The sequence below is a fragment of the Oryzias latipes genome, chromosome 20 (genome assembly GCF_053564925.1).
Source record: "Oryzias latipes strain Hd-rR chromosome 20, Olatipes_Hd-rR_3.1".
Taxonomy (NCBI): domain Eukaryota; kingdom Metazoa; phylum Chordata; class Actinopteri; order Beloniformes; family Adrianichthyidae; genus Oryzias; species Oryzias latipes.
This window is the reverse complement of record NC_136256.1, coordinates 5,608,583-5,629,583: the sequence shown is the minus strand read 5'-3', so window position 1 is coordinate 5,629,583 and position 21,001 is coordinate 5,608,583. Positions and strand designations below refer to the sequence as shown.

The window sequence follows — 21,001 nt, the reverse complement described above, 5'->3', positions numbered from 1 at the left end:
TACTGGCAGCCACGCCTCTGCCAGTCTGCCCCAGGGCAGATGTGGCTACATCAGTAGTCTACCATCACCTAGTATGAATGAGAAGTTTTTAGTTGATGGAAGTCAAACAAAAAGCATTTGGAATGCTTTTTGAGCGGCGTGTACCACAGAAAATCTCTTGTAGTTGGTGAGCACAACCAGAATTCATAGCCTGTAAGAGGCTCCAACCAGTAAGACCAACTGGTGATTTCTGTGAGAATGACAGGATTTATGGTCTAGAAAAAGTCAGTACATAAAACGTCAAAAGAATCTTATCAGAATGTAGTATGTATATATTTTAAAAAACTGATTTTGTAGGTGCACTTCTGGTCTTCCACACAGTTATGAGCCATCAAAGAAGCTTAGAAAAGAGGACAGCAACCAGTCACACAATTTTACCATTATTATTTTTTTTAATAAAATTCTACATCAGAGTTTAAAGAAACAGCTGAAATGTCTGCAGGGTTCCTCTGGAGTGTTCTGTCTCAACACACTCTGTGACTGAACTGAAGGTGGACTGTGGAGGTTTTGTGTGCAGGTCAACCATCAGCCTGAGGATCTGTGGACTGAGCTCAGCAGAAGAGGCGAACCACTCCCCGGGATGAGGAGCAGACCCAGATGGACTCCTCAGCAGCAGCAGAGGAGGGAGGAGATCCACAGAGGGCAAACTTGTGACACCAGGTGGAGCCAGTGAGCCCTCTGGAGATGTAGAGGGTCCAGCATCAAACCAGGGTTGAAGGAGGGTGCCCACCTGATGACCTCTCATTTAGCTCCTCCCCCCTAAAACACGCATCCCATCACCTCAGGACTGTATAATCCAGTCCCACTTCTGAACTTCATTTGTTTTACTTTGCCTTTTGCGATTTTTTCAAGGACTTCAGCACTGTTCCAGTCCTGGACTGCTCTTCTGATGATTCAACTCTAACTTCAGCATCAACTCAAAAAGAACCAGAACATCTTAGAATGGTTTTTTAATGTTTCACCGTCAACCTCTGTGACTGTGTGAAACCGTAATCCAGAACTGTAAGATCTGGTTCCAGATGATGGAGAACATAAGAACAACCTTCATCTTCAGAAGACAGGATCTTGGACGTAAACATCTCCGGAACAAACTTCCCTCTCCGTTTCTCATCCGTCTCCCCTTCAGATGCTGGTCGGAAAGTCCTCAGTTTTCACTTTGTTCCCGTCATTCCAGACTCCAGAAGTCCTGTGTTTACTGCTGAACTCAAACATACGTCTCCTCGGTCCAGAGAGACTCCTCCAGCCCGGATGTCCTCGTCTTCCTCAGGATCTGGATCATTTCAGGCTAACCGCACGCCTCTACGCCACGGCGGGGATGAAATACTGCAGGGACACGTCTTCATGCAGCAGAATCAGGTGGAGGACACTCTGATGGACGATATCTGGGATGGAGGGACGGACAAGCACCCCCAGCTTTAGGAGAAACCTTTGTAACAGACGTTGAAGACGTGCAGATGAACTCACTGCACATGGACTTGCTGGGGTTGACCTGCTGTCCCACCAGGAACTGCTGTAGCTTCCTGACGTCCACCCGGGCCTCAGCCATGCTGTCCGGGTCCCTGCTCTGGGTTGGGCCGCCGTCCTGAGAGGCGCCATCGCCTGCAGGGTCGCATAAAGTCATCAGCGACTCCCCCCTCAGATGAGAAACATAAATGTGGTCAACGCTTAAACCGCTTTTACCCCAAGGAGGGTTTCCTAAATCTTTGAAGTAGGTGGTGACAGAAACCAGGTCGGTCTCGATCTTCAGGTTCATCTCTCCGTTCATGTTGGCCTCAATTACCTGAAACGCAAATGAGAGCTGAAACTATCTCCAGAAGATGAAGCTGGCAAGTTGACACAGTCATCAACAGGGATTGACTTCAGTCACATGATCCAGCTGGACGCCAGAGGAGGAGCCTAACAAACATCCGTTCCAGGTGTTTTCATTCAGAGGCCGTCAGAGGAAAAACATTTTCACTTCCTGCTTGGTCTGAAGAAAACAACACCTATCAACCATTATGGAACTGTGCAACAGCTCCAAATAAAAACACTTTGGCTCCACCCCATTTTGCTAAGAAGAGAACCAAGGCTGAAGCAGAACTGAAAATAACAACAAAACGTTCATTTTGAGAAAAAAGCTCTGACAAGGAGGAGCACGAATGAAAAGGCAGGTCCTGCTAGTCCTCGGCCTCATTTATGTCATTTCTGGGACAGTTTCTGCAAAGCGGCAGTGGGCAGAAGTTGTGCTGCTGAGTTGTGGGCAGGACTGTTTGTCTGATCCCTGGTCACCCTTCTGTTTACACTTTGTCCTGCTAGCTTACAGCCCCTCACACCTCAGAACTATTTGGAGCAGTCCAGTTCAGATCCAGATTCCAGCTGAGACGAGAACAAACAAAAACATTCATGGATCTATGCATCAGAATGGAGCAGCAGATTTTCTACGTCACAAATATGATCTTTTTCCAACTGCAGTTATTCCTCTGCTCCTGATTCACAACAATTTGAATAAAGAAATACTCAGAAATGCTATTCTGATCCTAATTGTCTTTGTACATGTCGTCTACCAAAAGAAAAACCCCATAAGAACATGTTAAAAACTCCAAAACCAGTGTTTACATGGCAGTGGGTCTTTACCTGCAGTGACAGAGTTCTCCTGTCTAATCCATGGAGAGCTTTCATACCAGCCAAATCTAATGATTTGTCAAAGGACACCAGTTATGGATCAAACCAGAACCGAGCCTGCTCATGTCTTTGTCTTAAGTCAGAGGAAGCATCACCATGGATAGATCCTAAATGAATATTTTAGATTCATCGTAATGAGAACGCTGAATCCTACCAGAAAGTTGGAGAGGTTCTTCATTCTGTCCACTACGTTCTTTATGGTCTTCAGAGGCGGCAGGTAGATGCTGACCTGTGGGAGGACTTTCTTTATTTACATCACGACTTTGAGCAGAAGGAAACTTTGAAGCAAACAAACGGGGTTCTCACATCATAGTCCGGCACACTTGGTTCCTTAAACTCGTGCCAGAGTCTTTTGGGGATCACGTCCACGGGAACATCATGAGTGACCACCCTGCTGATGCTAGACAGAGTGGGCTGCATGGGACAAAGCGAGGAGAAGAAACAGATAAAGTACAAAGATCTGAAGATGAACACCTATCTGTGAGATCTGAGCGAGCCCACCAAAAAAACTAATAGGAAGACTAATGCTGCGTTCACACCGAACGCAATTTGTGCGGCAAATACGCGTCCAGAGGGATCAGGTTGATTCATTTTAGAGAGCTCTACAAAAGCATCAGAAATCACGTCTCCATGAGATCATTCAGGGACTCTCCCAGCACGGTGAGCTTCACCATCCACTGCAGGAGCTGCAGACACGGCTCAAATCGCTCCGCAGGCCTCTCAATGCGTCTGCACTTAGACTTGACATTGAAAGTTGTTACTAGGCTGCTAGAAGTTTGAAGCTGGGGAAACTATGGTGCACTGGGGTTCTGTCCTCTTTTCTCATCTACTTCTCTTCTCCCGTATTCTTGATCATTTATTCATCATTTAGTTTTTCCATGCCAATGTTTGGTGCAGTGCCATTCATGTACTGTCCCTCGCTTCCAGATTCCAGTTGGCTCACCCATGCTCCTGTACCTGGCCGTGTACCTCGTCTCTGGCTTGCCTCTACTACTGCTCCTACACCAAGCTGTGGATCCTGCCTCCGCTCGTCTCGCGCTCCCAGCCATTCCCCAACTTTATCTGGATGAAGATCATTTACTGGACTATGTAAACTTGTAGTTGAAGAGTGAGATAAGCTAATTCTCTCTAAGAGTTCTGGTACATTGCCTGTCTGTCCTGGGGGAGGATCCCTCCTTCATGTGGGCACCCCTGAGGTTTATTTGTTTTTTCCGGAATCTGTTTATTTAAGGAGTTTTTCCTTACCGCCAAGGGGGGTCTAAGGACAGGGATGCCAGTTTAGCTTAGTCTGTTTGGTTAAAGTCTAGTATTATCCTATTGAATTCTATGCCCTTATGATCCTTTTCTATTGTATGTTTACCTTACAATTACCGGTACGAAGCCCACTGAGACGACTGTTGTTGTGAATTTGGGCTATACAAATAAAATTGAATTGAATTGAATTGAATTGATTTGAAACTGCTCCGTCGCTGCGTGAAAAGATGTTTGGTGTGAATGCAGCTCAAGGTAGCAGCTAGCTCACATCCCACTGATCCACGTCAGCCAGTCACGGTTCTGATGAGCGGCCCAAACGCCAAGATCCGGGCCAAAACAGAGAACAGAATGCTCACAAGTGTGGACAGCAGGTGTTGCTCAAAGCTTCAAATAAACCCAATGGGATATCATGATTATGAGAACCGAGATCATCTATACCGTAAAATTATCTAAACCCAGAAGAACCAACCTGAACCCTGAGACTGGGAGATTGTTAGTAAGCTTTTATGAAAATCACAGATCTTCCCTGAAGACAGTTTCTCCTAAGCTGAGGGGTCAAGTGCTCAGAGCAGGACTTACCAGCTCGGCGCAGACAGTCAGACAGGGGCAATGCTTCTTGGTAAGTTTGACTTTAACAGATTTGGCATTCTGGATCGTCTTCAGGGCTCTGGACAGGTTCTCTGGAGCCAACTCCAGACAAATCTCATTGTTCTCTGGAGAAACGCCCTCCATCTGGTACTCGTCGAAGAAGTTAGCCTGCAGTAGGTTTAAAATTGCTTAAAATATTCTTCCTGCAATGCCAAATCCAAACCAAAAGGTGGCGTTGCTCACCTGTGACAGCTCACACCACATGCTGACTCCTCCATTGGCCACTTTCCCTGACAGGACAAAGAAAAGGTTGTCCGGGTTGAGCCGCAGCACGCACGTCTTGGTCAGCTTGGAGATGGTGGTGACGACTCCTGGAGGAAGTTAGCAACCACTGTCAGTCCTGAGCACACACTGAACCCGTTTACTCCACATGTTCACCATTTCCTGTTACTCAGGGCTCCAGACTGCGACCATTTGGTTGCATTTTGCGACCAAAATTTGAGAGTGTGCGACTGAATTTTACATCTAGCATGTGCTAGATATCTACCAGTAAATTTGCCTCCCCCACCCTCCGTATTTTTTATACATTAAACGTGGAAGGGGCACGTCAATGATCAATGAAATGAGCAATGAAATAAACAATGAGACGATTTAGTCTTAGACGCACTTAAAACACGTGTGGAAAATGCAACAATAGTCGGGTTTACGATAAACCAGCGCCCTGGGGGGGGGGGGGGGGGGGGGGCATGAAGGCGAAGCTGCAGCGAGACTGAAGGAGAGCAGGAAGTTGTAGTCCTTAACATTCAATTTAGTTTTAACATGCCTCTCCCCTTAAGTATGATCTGTGATATTACATCTTTTATAATTATTTTAATGTTTTGGAATGTATGTAGCTTTTTTTAATCAGTTGGTATTTTAAATTATTTTAATTGATCAGTGAACTACAAAAAACCCATCAGGAAGCATGTCCCATAATGCATCGTTTTGTAGTCTGTAGGGCAGCTTTCAGTCAGTTCAGTGCTAAATTTCTAGCTGCGTTCGCTCAGGTTGAGGTCTTGCTTCCGCCCCTTTCTGGTGATATTTTTGTTTTGATTGACAGGTGATGTTGAGGAAAAACAAAAATATGTCTCACACCAGGTGATCTGTGCAGCGTTGCGTCCATCTGGGTGATCTCAAATTATTGTGCATCTTGGCTGCACCTATTTGGTGTCGCCAACATGAATTTCCATCCCCTAATGTTTACATACATTTAAGTATTGTTTGAAACTGTGAAATGACCGAAAGGTTACTACGGTATTCACTTGTTACTAAAAACTTTTTTTTAATGTATGGTATTTTGTTTACTATTTGTACTGTCATGACAGCGATGGTGCTGTCAGTTTACCTTGTTGCATCTTCAAAAGTGCAGAATAAAATATGACACTGAATTTGAAACAGCACGTTGTAATTTCGGCATCTATTATAAAAGTATTTATTAGTAATACAGTGGAAATTAATAGATTTGGTTAGCATGTTGATTTACAATATGCGCCCCTAAATTTTCTGGTTGTGGCCCTAAAATTTTCAGTTGGGGGCAACAGTGCTCCTAGTGAAAAAAGTTAATCTGGAGCCCTGTTACTGGATGTTTTCAGTCAACAGTTGGACAGCAAAATGAGATTTCCTTTACCAAATAACACCAATTATTCGATAATAATACGGCAGATTAACACATTTCTCCTCAAAACAGGCACATTTATTTATGTTTATTTAGTATTTTTTTATATCTGCACTCACTGGGTTTACCAGATAAGTGAAGTCAGGTTGTTTAAGCCAACTGCAGTTTTCTCTTTTAATACATTTTCGTTTGTTTCAAACTACTAGTTTCTAAAGTCAGTCTCTGGTTGCTATTATTGGTCACATTATCAATTAAATGTTAAAATATTTTAAAATGTTCGTCAAAAATAATTTAATTGAACATAATTGAAGGGCTTACTCATACATTTCAGGTACAGAAACAACAGAAATGCACACCTGAGGTTAAAAGCCCTTTAAAAATATATTTACAGAACTCCTATTCCCAACATGCAACGCGACACGACAAACGTTTTAAGTTTTTCAAAGTCGTCATTTAAGAGAATCATATTAGATTTATTTGCTGATCAGATTGAAGTGAATTTTTACACATACGAAATTTATAATGTGAATGAAAGTGGCTCGTAGATAACTGAATGTGACATCGTCGGCTCTCAGTTTTCGGTAGTTTTTTTTTTTTTTTTTTTTGCTGTTTGAAGTGACTCACGGGTGAAGTGGTTCAGACACGCCACGTCCACGATCTTCCCCCGAAACTTCATCTGGACTCTGAGACCAAATACTGAGGTTTTCTGCTAAACACAGCTTCTGCGCATCAAACGCAGGCGGGAAACCATTAAAGCGCTCTGTCTTGGTTAGGTCCGTCTGCGTAAAATGTTCCCCGGAAACAAAACAATAATAGTTCCTGTCTGAACAGATACATAACTTATAAATCCAGAATATTCGAAAGTTGTTGTAAAAACTGAAACGAATTAGACTTGGTATTAAAAGGATAAATCAATCTTTATTTATACAGCACTGTATGCAGCTCAAAGTGCATTAAAAGTGTGACTATATAGTCAATGGTTAAAAATAATGTTGCAAAATTTATACACACCTACGCCCACATCAACAAACAAAAAAATAAAGATAAAATCAAGTCTAAAAATGTTAAAAATCTTAAAAGAAATTAACAAAAAAAACTTCTCACACAGGAAGAAAAGGAATAGGTCAAAAGTTGAACTGATTGTCAAAAAATAAATAAACACAATGTCAAACTTTAATAGCCTGCAGCAGTAATGAAATCCCAAATCTAATTAACAGACTCAGTAAGTTATAAAACCCTCTCAGAACTAACAAGTTTAGTTGAACAGCAAATGATCTGCTCCTCATGTCTAATAGATGATTAAAAATGTCAGCTGTGGTCCTTCAGAGACACAGGTGCATTCCCGTGTGTTGTGGTTATGATAAAGGTTAGAAAGGTCAAACTCAGTACAGAACCGTTGAGAGTTTTGGACGACAGGTCTGTGTGGGAATTTGGTTTTGAGCTGTTCAAAATTTTTAGTTTGTTGAAAATTACACAGTTTACGTGTATTTTGCATAGTTTACACGCAATTATTCTTACGCAATTGTGTGTGATTTTTGTGAGATGTATATGCAATTTTGTGGCTTTGCACGACCATTCCACGTATGTCTAACAGACTTTTCACGCATGTATAACTTTTATATCACGTCTACGGCGCACATATCACGTTAAAATTACTTTATTGGCGCACAAATCACTAAAGAATTCCATGTAAACGGCACAATGATCACACAAGGTTCATGATCTACAAGTCCTGGCTCCTCTGGCTGTTTGTTTCACCTGAAACCTTCAAAACTTTGGTCCTTCAAGATAGATTTGTGTGATGCTTGAGTTCAGTGAACGGAAGGAACAGATGGACTGTAAGTCGTCAGTAACTAAAGTAAATTGAATAAGTAAAGCCACATTCTGCTCCATCCTGATGTCAGACAAATAGATCCAAAGGTTTCTGACTGCAGAAATATTTCACTGCAGATCTTCTTTCCCTTCTTTCTTTTAAATATTTGCTGCATTTGTTTAAAAAGAAAAAAATGGTCATAGGTGAAACAGCAGGTCTTTGTGGGTGATTAGAGAAAGGCTCAGTCCTCTTTACCCAGAACTCAAACTTCAGCACGTTGGACACCATGTTTGGTCTTATCATCTGAAGAAGGTCAAACATTTTCACTCTGAGGGCAGACTGGTAAAAAGAAAACCTCCATGAGAGAGCTCTTTGTTTCCTGTCTGATTAATCCTCTTAAGAAGCTGCAGTTTCTGTTTGAAACAGGCTGGAGTAAAGGGTTGGAAGCTGCTGGCTGAGGTACAACTGTGTGTTTCAGATTAGGAATCTTTTTCTTCTTCTTGGAGCTCAATTCATCTTTATCTTCAGGCATGAGTCATCTGCTGAAGGTTAACCTGACGCATGCGCATGAGGTTGATTGGTTCTCTGTCCAATGACAAGCCGCCGTTTTACATAAAGTGCTGGCGTGCCTTCGGACCTTCATCTCTCCTCCTCCTCCTCTTTGTTGACTGGCGCGAGCATGGCGCCGCTCTCCATCCAGTCCGGAGTCAGTTACGCTAAAACGCTGCTGCCGGATTCTCTGCTCAGGTGAGTCTGCTCCGAGTTTGCGCGCGCGGAGGGTTTGGACTCAGTGCGTCAGTCAGGTCACCTGTTCGCGGCACCTCGCGTGTCCGTGAGGACAGATTTAGAGAATCTCCAATATGTCATGTTAATATTCAAATTTCAGCAAAACATTTAGTAAAAAAAATGAATATGTGATATTATATTTTATTTCGAATGAAGCTCAACCTAAAACGGAAAATGAGGAAAACAAACTGAATCAAAGTCTATGAAAGGATTTGAAGAAAACTTTGACCATCTGAACCCAAATGCAAAGTCCGGATCAGTTCGGCTTCAGACTGAATTCGTCCTGAGCAGCAGCAGTAGCAGCAGGAGATGTTTCCAATCTGAGGGAAGAAGCTTGACATGATTTTAATGAAAGCTTTCAGATCAGGCAGCAAACCCCCACATGATGATGAAGCTCTGCTTCAGAAGAGCCTACCACTCTCTAAATCCATTTGTTTTACATCACGTGTGTGAGCATGGGATCAATCTGAACATGTGATTAACAAGATGGAAGCTTTGAAAGATCCAATGAATTGTGTTTTTAACTTGTTCTTGTGGCATTTTTCTCATTGAGGATATTTAATAAATAAATAAAAGTAAACTTAATTGAACATTTTTAAATATTCTTCATTCAGATCCTTGTGAATCAGGAGCAGTCAAGAATTGCCATTTGAAAAAGATGCATGTTTGTAATGTAGAAAAAATTCTGGATGGGCTACAAGCTCCCTGCTCTGCTCTGTTCACGTGCATCCACTTTCAGAATCAGAATTCATTTATTGTCATATGCACAGCATTTACACTGACACACGAAATTATTTTATAAAACAAATACACATACACAGTTCATAGTTGAATGAGGCTGCAGTAATAAATGCACTGCCTTACTTAAGATGGGTTACGAATGGGGAGGGTGGGGGGCATTGGTGACAAAAAGAAGTCGTATGTCAACACTGTCTGATGCAATGTGTAGATACAAGAAAAAAACTACTCCGTTAAACACAGAAGCACATGTTCACATAAGAAAGTACACTCCGACTAGATCTATTAATGTCTCTGTTTTCCTCGTTGTGAGGGTTGTGAGGAGCTGTAAACTGGGTGACACCACTTGGATCAAAAGATGATCAGTGGGACTTTAAAGGACCTCAAATAGTATTTGAAGTGATATTTTTTCATAAACTACACTTTCTGAGTTCTGAACGTTATGATTATTTTAATATTCTATTTTGGGAAGTTCAAGTTCAATTCTCAATTACTTCAGATTATCCTGGGATATTGGCTGAAGCACCTCATGATGAACTTCTAATCTAAAATAAACAGTTGATCCTCTTGCTTTTCAAACTTTGCTGCATAAATTAAACAACTAGTTGTTTCTGCGTAAACCAACACATTCAGAGCTGGGTGAGAGTTTGACCTAAGAAGCTTATGTCAGAATGTTGGTTTAATGTTAGCCTCTTAAAATCTAAAATAAGCCCCTAATAAAAAGGTCTTACAATCTCCTAGATTCAGAGGTTTCACAAGAAATATAACAATGTGTTTGTGCATCAGAGAGAAAACAGTTTAACAAAAAAGCTTTGGTAGAAAGCTACTTTTAAGGGTTTGGTAAAAAAAAAACATCTTTACAAACCAATAGTTTGTTTACCTGCAAAAGAAACCTACTTTTTTTAAGTTACTTTTTTATTTTATTTTTTTAAAACTTGTCCTGTCCAACAGCTGGGCAGACAGATGAGAGCTGAGGGCCTCTTGTGTTGGACATATTTTGCTTTAACAAGAGGGGTTATTAATCTTCAGACAAACCAAAGGTGTGACTGAACAAACCCCCTTTTGTAATTGAGGCCAAACTTTATTAATTTCAATCATGTTTGAAAATCTTTGGTGTTGGACCGGACGGAAAAGGAAAGAAGGGAAGAAGAGAGAGGGATGTTAGAGGGGGGGGGGGGGGGGGGGTAGGAGGGTGATAGTGGGAAGGGGGGACGGATAAGACCATGAAGCATCATAAAGCAACAAGTTTACTGGTTGTTTATCATTACGGTAAGGTTCAAATGTAGTACAAAAAGGGCGGGGCCTGTCCCCACACACACTCAAATGTTATCAACACACCTGGGGCCTGTTTCAGAAAGGAGGTTAAGTGTAAACTCTGAGAGCATTAACCCTGAAATCAGGGAAACCCTGGGTTTTCCGTTTCAGAATGGGAGGTTTGTTAAACCAGAGAAAGCAGAGTAAGTCAAACCCGTTTCTGAAAGAGAGGTAACTTCTACTCGGAGTCCGTATCCATGGTTACTTATGCTGTGAACCTAACCTGGTCGGGAGCAGGTTTTATTCTCCAAACTCGAAGTTTCTGCTGGTCCCCTCCCCTTTTTAAAGACGAACGACGTATTTTTCGCTTTAACCTTCATTGCCCACATTTCCGTCACACAGAGACGGTCTAAGTGACAAGAATGGCTTGTCCTTTTTTGGAGGACCCAATAGACGAAGAGGCTGCATTAATTCGTAGAGAATTACATTTACCTCGTACGAGGATTTTGAGAAGACTCGATTTCTTTTTCACTTTTAACTGCTGCCATGTTATTTTAATTCCTGCAGGATTGCATCTACGTGAAAATGAAATCAGGGACTTTGAATTAGATTAATGTAACAATTATTTTATGGAAACACAATTTGCTAGCACTGCTTACTTTCTTAATCCCGTATAAACCTATACCCCTTGATCAATACAAGGGTAGTGTTGCAGTGTGTGTGTGCTGAGCGGGGTGCGAGCCACGAGAGACAAAGGGAGGGGTGATTGCAGGTGCAGATGGGGGGGGGGGGGGTGAGCACGGAGCAGAGGTGTGTGCGGGGAATATATTGTGTGTTCGGAGGACGGAGCACTTAAATAAAGAGAAGGTGTCATTCCCAGAATAACTGTTTTGGAGTCATTCTTAATCCGCTCTGGAGGTTGAGGGTTTCGAACGGGAAGTGAACCCCGAAGGAGAATTCCCTGAAGGAAATCTCCCCTGCGCTTCTGACCACTGTCGGAAAGAAGAGAGAAAAGAAAGGAGAAGCCTTCGCGCAGCGAAAGGTTCAACAGTAGACAAAAGCTCACTTTTAAAAACACAATTGCATGTATTAATATTAAACTGACCAACGTTTGCAAGAGGGGAAGGTTAACAAAAAAGTTCTCTAAACATTACCGACGTTAAATGCATTTTTCCCCCAGATTGGTTCTGTACACTATGCAGCATTTCATGCATTTACACCAGGAATAACACTTCAAAAGTACACCTTAATATCGCCATTTTTTATTTCACTCCTTACGCCATTTAAAAAGTTATTACAGTCAATATTTCATAACAATGATTTAAATGCAAACTTAGGCATTAACTTGAGCAGCTATGTTTTCCCACGCTAACTGTCTCTGTTTTGCAGATGCAGCGGTGTTGCTTTTCTTCTGGAATAATATGTGCTCATATTCACTGTAACTCTGCAGCAGCACGTCAAGTTCAGCTGGCGAAAAATACGCAGACCTCTTTTTTTCACGGTTGCCATGGTGACTCGTGATATCTGCACTCCATTGATAATGGCTTCTTATAGTCGCGGTGCGCACGCTCACCTCCGAATCAGTCCACTCAGAGTTGATTGATCTAACTCGGATCAGCTTCTCTGAAACAGAAAACTCAGAGTTGTTAATCTCCCGATTGACCAACTCAGAGTTCAAGTTCAACCTCAGAGTTGGTTGAACCTCCTTTCTGAAACAGGCCCCTGCTAGCTGCAAAAATGTCCACATGTCAACATGTACACAAAACAGATAGTGTTCACACACGCATACCTATGCCTTTAAACCAACTAGTGTGAAATCTTTCATTCATTCAATCTTGCAAACTATTAGTGCAAAGGTGAGCTAACACCTGTGCTCAGGTGAATGTTTATGTTCTTCTAAAATGGATGGTGGAATGTGAAAAGAAGGAGGGGGAGCGCCCAGCCACCCCCACACCCGAACCCTGCTCTGCTCCGTTCTGATGCTTCCACTTGCTGATAAATAGATCCATGAACGTCTTTGTTTTCCTCATCTGAACTTTAATCTGGATCTAAACTGTACGGCTGGATGGCTTTGAAAGTGCTCGCCACTTTTGCTGCTATAGCAATGTTTTCCTGGGCTATGAACTAGCAAGAGAGAGTGTAAACAAAGGGATGATGGGAAGAGGGATCAGGATTACTTAGCAGTCCTGTCCACAACTCGGAGGTGAATTTCTAATTAACTAATGCCGCTCTACAGAAACTATGTCCTAGAAGAAAACATATTTTTTGATTTTGGCTAAAAACGGCCTAATCATGATTAAAAGACCACTGGGAGCACTTTGAAATTAGATCATATGATGATCGGAGTGAGACTTTAAACACCAGAATGGCTGTGAACAGTTCAGTTTATTAAAATGGGGGAAGACCATCAAGGGCTTTAAAAACAAAGTCTAATCTGAGCTCTGGCTTGCGTTTCAATGTTTCATTGTCCGATCTGCATGTCAATCAAGTGACATGATTCACGGCGAGAATGATGATTGGCTGACGGCAAAGTTTTTTCTTCTTCATGTTTTTAAAATGTTTTATGGCCCAGGATCTAACCACACTTGCTTTGTGACCTAACGTGTGGGGAACCGCTGCTTTGGATATTGAAGAAAATCTAAACGACTAAAAACCATCATGAGATCTCTGTTGTGACCCGACAGATCTGTGCTGACGGTCCAGACCAGCCTCTCCCGCTGCATCCTGCCCTCCCCTCAGCCTCGCTGCTATAAGGTCTGCAGCTACAGCCGGATGCGGCGACGAGGGCTGCTGGCGTCTTCGCTGGATGAGCTTCTGGAGCAGGTGGGACATGCCATCATTTTTTTTTCTCAATTTTTGTTGTTGTCTTGGTTCTGACCGCTGCTTATCTTCCAGGCAGCCAAAGTCTTCATGTTGTCCAACTACAACTTCCTGATTCTGGTTCTGGAGGAGGACGGAACTGTGGTGGACTCAGAGGAGTTCTTCCAGTCACTCCCTTGCAGAACCCCCCTGATGGTTCTGGACAAAGGCGAGCTGTGGACACCGAGCAAGGTGGGGTCGGCTTCCAACCTTTATATCTTCCTTCTGTTTCTCCTGTTTCCCTATTTAAAAAAAAAGTATTTTTTCTTCTTCTTACAGCTGGCCTCATCCTCCATCTTCTTCCTCTGGTTTGTTCTTCGGGCTTCTTTAGTACTCACCACAGCAGGTCACTTGTCTCAATCTGCTTCTGGACTTCTGTCACAACAAACACCTTCTTTTCTTCCTATTCCATTTCACATTTGCTCCTCCTTTTTTCCAGTCTTTTGTAAACAAATGCAAACACACTAAACCTATGAATCAATATTTGTTTAAAGTCAAAAACAAATCTCCCAAAACTAACAATTCAATTATTATTTTCAGCCAGTAGGTGGCAGCAAATTGTAATGTGAAAAGCTTCTACAAACGCACGACAGCTTCTTTTATTTTATTTTATTCAGATCCTACCGAGTTTCCGTGAGCACAGAAAGAAGGGGATCGCCAAACTGACCATTGACGTGTACAAGGTGCACCCCAAGGAACTGCTGTGCTGCCTGACCATCAGAGCCACGCTGTATGAGATCTACACGCTGTCCTACGACTTGAAATGCACCCGCATCAAACACATCTTCAAGTAGGTCAAAACTAATACCTGTACACCGAAATGGGCAAATTGTATGGTCCATGTGACCTGTCAGTGGAGGACAATGGTTGGTTTTTGGTTTTAATGTTTAATGCTTTGTCATTTTCTTTTCCTCAGGGAATCTCTAGAGCTCTTCTTGAATATCGGAACAGTGACCTAAAGCTTTCAGCGGCACTTTAAAGCAGTTTAAAGGCTGATTACACTGATCCGTCTGTGGTGCAGCTCTGTTGCGTTGACACAAAAAATAGAACGTTCATTAGTCAACCGGAATGTTTAAATCGCCTCCGTCGGGTCTGCGTCTGATGTCTTTCTCTGAAGCACAAGTTCTATGCAAGAGTTCTATTTCCAGTTCGCCGATGCGTCAGTTTCACTGCAAAAAGCCAGGGAGAAAAGGGAAATGAGTTTCAAAATAAAAACTTACGTTGTACTTTTAAAGTAAAATTTAATTCAATTTTAGTTTTATATTTAGGCTGATGTGCCCACGAAATAATGCACGGCAACACTGCGCATAACACCAGCATCTATATCTGCAATTGACGACAAAAGTTTAATTTTGGAAGTACAAGAAACATCATTTAAAACACAAAACATGCATTTCGTATGTTCTCTGTGAGGAAGAAGAGAACGTGATTAACAAATGGGGCCTGAGTGCCAAAGTTTTGGATGAACTACTTGACACAGGAGTGGCAGGAGAAATCCCATCTATGAAAGCCAGGGGGAGTGGGGGTGGGGGGGGGATGCAGCGCAGACAAACCAGCGTAAATCCAGTCTAAGTCTTGTGCTGAAGAAACGGAGGACAATTAGATTCTCTTATGAAAGAATTCTGGGAAAAGATCCTTTAAAACTTTTTAACAATGCTTATTTCAGTGTGTGCGTAGTGGGGGTGTTAAAGTTCTGACGGCCCCCTTGACCCCGGCCCTCTGTGCTTTTGCAGTAGCGAGTAAGCACAGAGGAAAATAAGTTTTAGGACCAGTCAAAGCATACAATTTTATTACATATAAGAATAGGGTCAGACTCCTCTTCATTACACATTCTCTTCATTTGTATTTTGATCAGGTGACCCAGTTATGCAAATAGGTAATGATGTCTGTTAGTAACTTTTAGTACTGCTGCTTCCTTTACTAAAGAGTTGACTGGGGGCCTTTTTTTAACCATGGCCCCAACATATTTCCTGCCTCCTCTGCTGTAATCTAGCAGCAGTATTTATGCGCTTCATCCCTTAGCAAAAGCAGACTTGACTTGTTGGAATGCAGTCAAGGCAGTAAGACTCCGCCCCAATCTTATTCCAGTTATGATCTTTTTTTAAAGCAGGAACAACTTCAAATTTGTGGTTATAATCAGTTAATTTCTGTTGTGTTGTTGGATCTTTTGAACTTGAAATGACTGATTGTTGTGTAATCATCCGTTGCTCAAAGTCTGCAAACTGGCCAATATTTGGTTTTGCTGTTTACCAGTTACTATCAACTTTCTGTTTTTTTACCTTTTGACATCTTGATTTTCTCTTGAAACTGAAGAATTCTCTTATTTGAAGAAAGGGTTGAGGCATTCAGAGAACCTGCTGTGTGTGATCAGGTCGGTGCTGCGCTGCGTCACCTGTCTGACCAGACTTACTGGACAGCTGCTGCTCTGCGTGTCTTCATCGCTGCTGCAGTTCACGACAGACGACAGCTGCATGGACTGACGGGACTCCCGCTTCAGCTGGTTCCTTCCTCCGCTGCTGGTGAAAGAGTGTCTGTTCTCACAGACAATTTACATTTGTTTAGAGCGGTTTCATTTACACTTAATGGTAAAGACTATAATCGCTGCTTTGTTTTAAATCAAATCTTTAAATAAAATGACATTTGATCTTAAATAAAACTGTGCCTCCTTAAGTGATTTGAGAAATTATTCAAAAAGATAATAAAACCAGTCAGCTAAAAGCATTTTTGAATAAAAGTGTCTTTAGTTGCTTTTTTCTCTCTCTCTTTTTATTTGGGTAGTGAAAACATACTCAAACATGAAAAATAGAACATCAAGATATTTACAAACCCATATTTTCATTTAAACATCACAACATAAACGGGCTACGACCGACTGGCGAACTGTCCAGGGTGTCCCGTGCCTTCGCCCACAAGTGGCCAGGATAGGCTCCGGCAGCCCCGTGACCCCTAAAAGGACAAAACGGCAGAAGATGAATGAACATAAACAGGCAGCAAGTTAAAATAAAAAAAAATAAAAATAAAAACCTTCATCACCAGCAGCAAAAGTCTAGTACAAGTTTTGCACATTTCAGAACAGAGTTCAATCCAAAGAGAGATTAATTAGTCTTATCCAGAACTGGTTGCCAGATTTTTTTGAACTCCTCAACGATGTCATGAAGGGTATGCGTTAGTCTTTCCAGAGGGAAAATCTTCAAAACCTCTGTGTAGCAGTCCTCTATGGTCGGAATGTCCTTGGAAATCCAGAATTTCAGAATGTTGTTTTTCTAGCTACAAACAGAAGAATTTCCATTAGCTTGTTGTTGTGTTTATACCTAGCACCTTTCACTTTTGTGCCAAGAACACACTGAAAGGGTGAGAGTTCCACACTATATCTTTTTATTTCAGTCCAGTATTTTTGTATCCCACTACATTTCCACAGCATGTGTGCATATGTACCTATTACACTGTTACACTTGCAGCAGTAGGGAGAGTCTAAGGCTATGTTCACACTGCAGGCTGAAACGGCCCAATTCCGATTTGTTATTTGGCCCGCGCCGCAGAGACAAAATCCAGCTTATCCTTATACCGTATTTCCCGCACTATAAGTCGCCCTTTTTTTCATAGTTTGGCAAGGGGTGCGACTTATACTCCGCAGCGACTTATATATTAGACATTGTTAACCCTCCTGTTATTTTCATTTGTGAGGAACAGAGATGATGTTCCTGGGTCAATTTGATGTATGTTAAGTGACTCAGAGAATCAGCAAACTTTGTTTTACAGTAAGATCTTGAAGGCTAACAACATAATATTTTATTTTCATTTTCCAATGATTTCATAGATTCAGAAATGACGATTTATCGTATTTCGGGCAGATACTCGCTGCAGTGTTTTACAGGTAAATACCCTAGGACGGTTCAGTCAATTAACTCACCTGCTCAGCGTCCTATTTAAGCCCAGGTGCGCAGTCGTTCATTATCATTCTTACCTTCAGCGCTCATTCTTCGCCCCACCCTCCTCCCCGGCTTCCACCTGTGGGCTCCATAAAGGGGGGGTTTTGTTACCTGAAAGTGTTATGGAAATTTCTCATGGAATTGAACGGAGCCTTATGCCAAACGAAAATATGTGAATGCCAACTTAAAGAATGTGGAAAATGTCAAATAAATATTTCTTACTGCAAGAGTTGTCTGACTGAAATGCAATAAAACTGACAACTGTTTCTACAAATACAGGATGAAAACAGAGTATTAATTGGCCAATGATGCTTCATGAAAGGAATAAATAAATAAGTATGAGAAAGAATTACTGTGAAATTATGAGATAAACAGTCTGCTATGATTGTGTCATATGAGGTTGTGCAAGTTATTAGTTCTTGGTATTAGATTTTGTCAAATAAATTGCCTGTCAAAATGCGACTTACAGTCCAGTGCGACTTATCTGTGTTTTTTTCTACTTTATAATGCATTTTTGGGATGGTGTGACTTATACTCCACAGCGACTTATAGTCCGGAAAATACGGTAGTTGAGGAATCTCATGATGAGAGTGCGAGATGGAGTGTTGCCGTCTCTCCGCGGTCCGGTTCGGTGCGCTCTTTCTATAATCAGCGGAGTCTGAAGCATTTTGTTCCCAAGCGCCTCTGTAAGCCACTTTTCCAAGTACAGGCACGGGTCCTGTCCTTCAGCTCCTTCTGGCAAGTTGGCGAATCTTAAATTGTTCCGCATGGATCTTGATTCCAAATTTAAGACTTTGTCCTCCAAACCTTTTCCTTTTGTTTCCAGTGCGCTCACCTTGGCCTGCAAAACGCTGATGTCATCTTCTGTGTTGGAAATGCGCACCTCCGTTTGTGTCACTCGTTCAGCGCAATAATTCACTTCCCTTTTTATGTCTTCGACTGCCATTAAAAGTTTGTCAGGCCTTGTAGAGAAGTCTGTCTTCATGGAGATTACAACAGACAATATTTTATCCACCTTGCTGCTTTCCTCCTCACACGTCTCGCCATTTGAGCGTTAGCCTTCTGCGCTTCCCCTCGAAGACGATGTTTTTATTTATTATTCATCCCAGAAATGGGGGTTTACATTTGCCCTTGACTAAATAAAAGCAAAATCTGCTTTAAGTTGTCAGACGTTTGGACTTATTGCTTTCCTTAAGTGGGGGGGGATTGGGAAAAATGAATTCAAAAAATCAAATTAAAAAAAATAAAATCTGAGATTTGATTTTTAGGCCATATCGACCAGCCTACTTTCAGGTATTTGCAAGACATCTATAATGCTAATAAATATCTTACTAGCATCTTAAACATTAATAAAGCCTATTAATTTGTTAAGTTAGTTAATAAAACTTAATAGGCTTATTAACACTTAGGCTTGCGTGAGACATCTATAATGCTAATAAATGTCTTAGTAGAACCCCAAACAATAATAATACTTCTTAATTTGTTAACAAAGGTTGTTTATAAATCTTAAGCTTATCAACACTGACAAATTTGTTAGGCACCCATAATGTCAATAAATGTATCACTAGCATCTTAAAAACATCCTAATAATGCTTGTAAATGTGTTAACTAAGTAATTTAATTAACCTTATTAGACTTATTTTACTAATAAATGTCTTACTAACACCCTGAAAATTCTATCATAATGCTTGTTAATGTGTTAACAAAGCTTAATATGAATTTAATATAATCTGTTGCAAGTTCATGACTGGCTATTTATCCTTCCTGCAAGTGCATGCTGGAGAAAATTTAGTTATTTTAATTTGAAGGTGTTTGCTAAGACCATTTGATTTGTTCCAAAGTCCTGTGACCTTGGACCAGGTTTGTCTGCTTTGATCGCTCTGTTCTCTGCTCTGACTTGGTGGATGAAACTTTCAAAGAAAGTCCAGAGCACTCTGGCGTCCATTGGCTCTGCAGAACGTACTGGGATTTTCTAAAGCTGCACTGAACGTAAAATCACAAAAGCTGAGCTGCAACCATTGAGCTCTATAAGGCAAACAGATCCATCCATTTTCTAAAACTGCTTAGTTCTGTTTTGGGGTCACAGGGTGGATGACACTTTCCCGGCTACTGCTTTGGGCAAAAGAGGGTTCCAGCTTGAGGCTCCATAGCCACACGCAACTCTTTGGCCCTCAATTGTGGCTCTTTGGCTTTAAGGAAAATGCAAATGCCATCCATCCATCTTTTTTCGCTTATCCTGGACCGGGTTGCGGGGCAGGACACTAAACAGAGATGCCCAGACTTCCCTCGCCCCAGCCACTTCCTCCAGCTCCTCTTGGGGGACCCCGAGACATTCCAGACCAGCCGAGAGACGCAGTCTCTCCATCTTGTCCCGGGTCTTTCCCGGGGACTCCGCCCAGTGGGACCTGCCCGGAACACCTCCCCAGGGAGGCATCCAAACCCAATGCCCAAGCCACCTCAACTGCCCCCTTTCAACGTGGAGAAGGGCTTCTACTCCTGGCTCTCTGCGGGTGACTGAGCTCCTCCCCCTATGTCTAAGGGAGCATCCACCCACCCAACGGAGGAAGTTCATTTCAGTTGCTTGGATCCGAGACCTCGTTCTTTAGGACATGACCCAGACCTCATGACCATAGGTGACTATTGGAACAAAGATCGAGCTTTACTTTCTGGCTCAGCTCTCTCTTCACCACAACGGATCGCTACAGCAACCTCATAACTACAGACGCTTCTCCGATCCATCTATCAATCTCAGGCTCAATCGTGAACAAGACACAAAGATTTTTAAGTAATATTAAATTTAGTTAGATAAATATGTAAATTTGAGTTGTATAAAAAATATCGATAGTTAGAGAGACGTAAAAAATTAGGTTGAATAAATGTTACTCAAATACTTGTTACCAATTGAATTAATTTAAGTTGGATAAGTTCTATCTATCTATCTATCTATCTATCTATCTATCTATCTATCTATCTATCTATCTATCTATCTATCTATCTATCTATCTATCTATCTATCTATCTATCTATCTATCTATCTATCTATCTATCTATCTATCTATCTATCTATCTATCTATCTATCTATCTATCTATCTATCTATCTATCTATCTATCTATCTATCTATCTATCTATCTATCTATCTATCTATCTATCTATCTATCTATAAAAATAAAAACGGCCCTCTCACCCTCCGCGGGTGGTTTCTCCTCCAAGCTCGGGTCCTCTACCAGAGGCCTGGGAGCTTGAGGGTCCTGCACTGTATCTTAGCTGTTCCTAGCACTGCGCTTTTCTGGACTGAGAGGTCTGAGGTCTTTCCCGGTATCTGTTGTAGCCACTCTTCCAGCTTGGGGATTACTGCCCCGAGTGCTCCAATTACCACAGGCACCACTGTCACCTTCACTTTTCAGGCTTTCCCAGTTCTTCTCTG

General features: G+C 41.8%; 2 protein-coding genes across 3 annotated transcripts; one reads left to right on the top strand and one right to left on the bottom strand.

The window, feature by feature from the left end:
* Nucleotides 1–411: 411 nt before the first annotated feature.
* Nucleotides 412–7,005, bottom strand: hus1 (HUS1 checkpoint clamp component). Its single transcript, XM_004080824.5, has 8 exons — nt 6,821–7,005; nt 4,786–4,913; nt 4,534–4,710; nt 3,007–3,114; nt 2,855–2,929; nt 1,720–1,819; nt 1,504–1,638; nt 412–1,421 (listed from the first exon to the last, which is right to left on the bottom strand). Exons 1-8 carry the CDS (start codon nt 6,870–6,872, stop codon nt 1,339–1,341), a joined length of 858 nt encoding a protein of 285 aa, XP_004080872.1. The 5' UTR covers nt 6,873–7,005; the 3' UTR covers nt 412–1,338.
* A 1,441-nt stretch (nt 7,006–8,446) lies between these two features.
* On the top strand, nt 8,447–16,302 carry cidea (cell death inducing DFFA like effector a). Of its 2 annotated transcripts, none has more exons than XM_004080823.5 (5): nt 8,447–8,756; nt 13,472–13,610; nt 13,683–13,838; nt 14,264–14,436; nt 16,018–16,302. In XM_004080823.5, exons 1-5 carry the CDS (start codon nt 8,689–8,691, stop codon nt 16,124–16,126), a joined length of 645 nt encoding a protein of 214 aa, XP_004080871.1. In that variant the 5' UTR covers nt 8,447–8,688; the 3' UTR covers nt 16,127–16,302. The 2 variants fall into 2 exon arrangements, with proteins under 2 accessions (XP_004080871.1, XP_020568242.1); XM_020712583.3 differs by lacking the exon at nt 16,018–16,302 and adding an exon at nt 14,563–14,758.
* The last annotated feature ends 4,699 nt before the right edge of the window (nt 16,303–21,001 follow it).

Excerpts from the sequence above, each read along its gene's own strand:
- hus1 (XM_004080824.5), bottom strand. The coding sequence starts at position 6,872 with ATGAAGTTTCGGGGGAAGATCGTGGACGTGGCGTGTCTGAACCACTTC. Across the intron at positions 3,115-4,533 it reads TGACTGTCTGCGCCGAGCTG|CCCACTCTGTCTAGCATCAG; the intron begins GTAAGTCCTGCT and ends TGTCCCATGCAG. Across the intron at positions 1,639-1,719 it reads TTTAGGAAACCCTCCTTGGG|GCGATGGCGCCTCTCAGGAC; the intron begins GTAAAAGCGGTT and ends GCGACCCTGCAG.
- cidea (XM_004080823.5), top strand. The coding sequence starts at position 8,689 with ATGGCGCCGCTCTCCATCCAGTCCGGAGTCAGTTACGCTAAAACGCTG. Across the intron at positions 13,839-14,263 it reads AGCTGTGGACACCGAGCAAG|ATCCTACCGAGTTTCCGTGA; the intron begins GTGGGGTCGGCT and ends TATTTTATTCAG. Across the intron at positions 14,437-16,017 it reads CGCATCAAACACATCTTCAA|GTCGGTGCTGCGCTGCGTCA; the intron begins GTAGGTCAAAAC and ends GTGTGTGATCAG.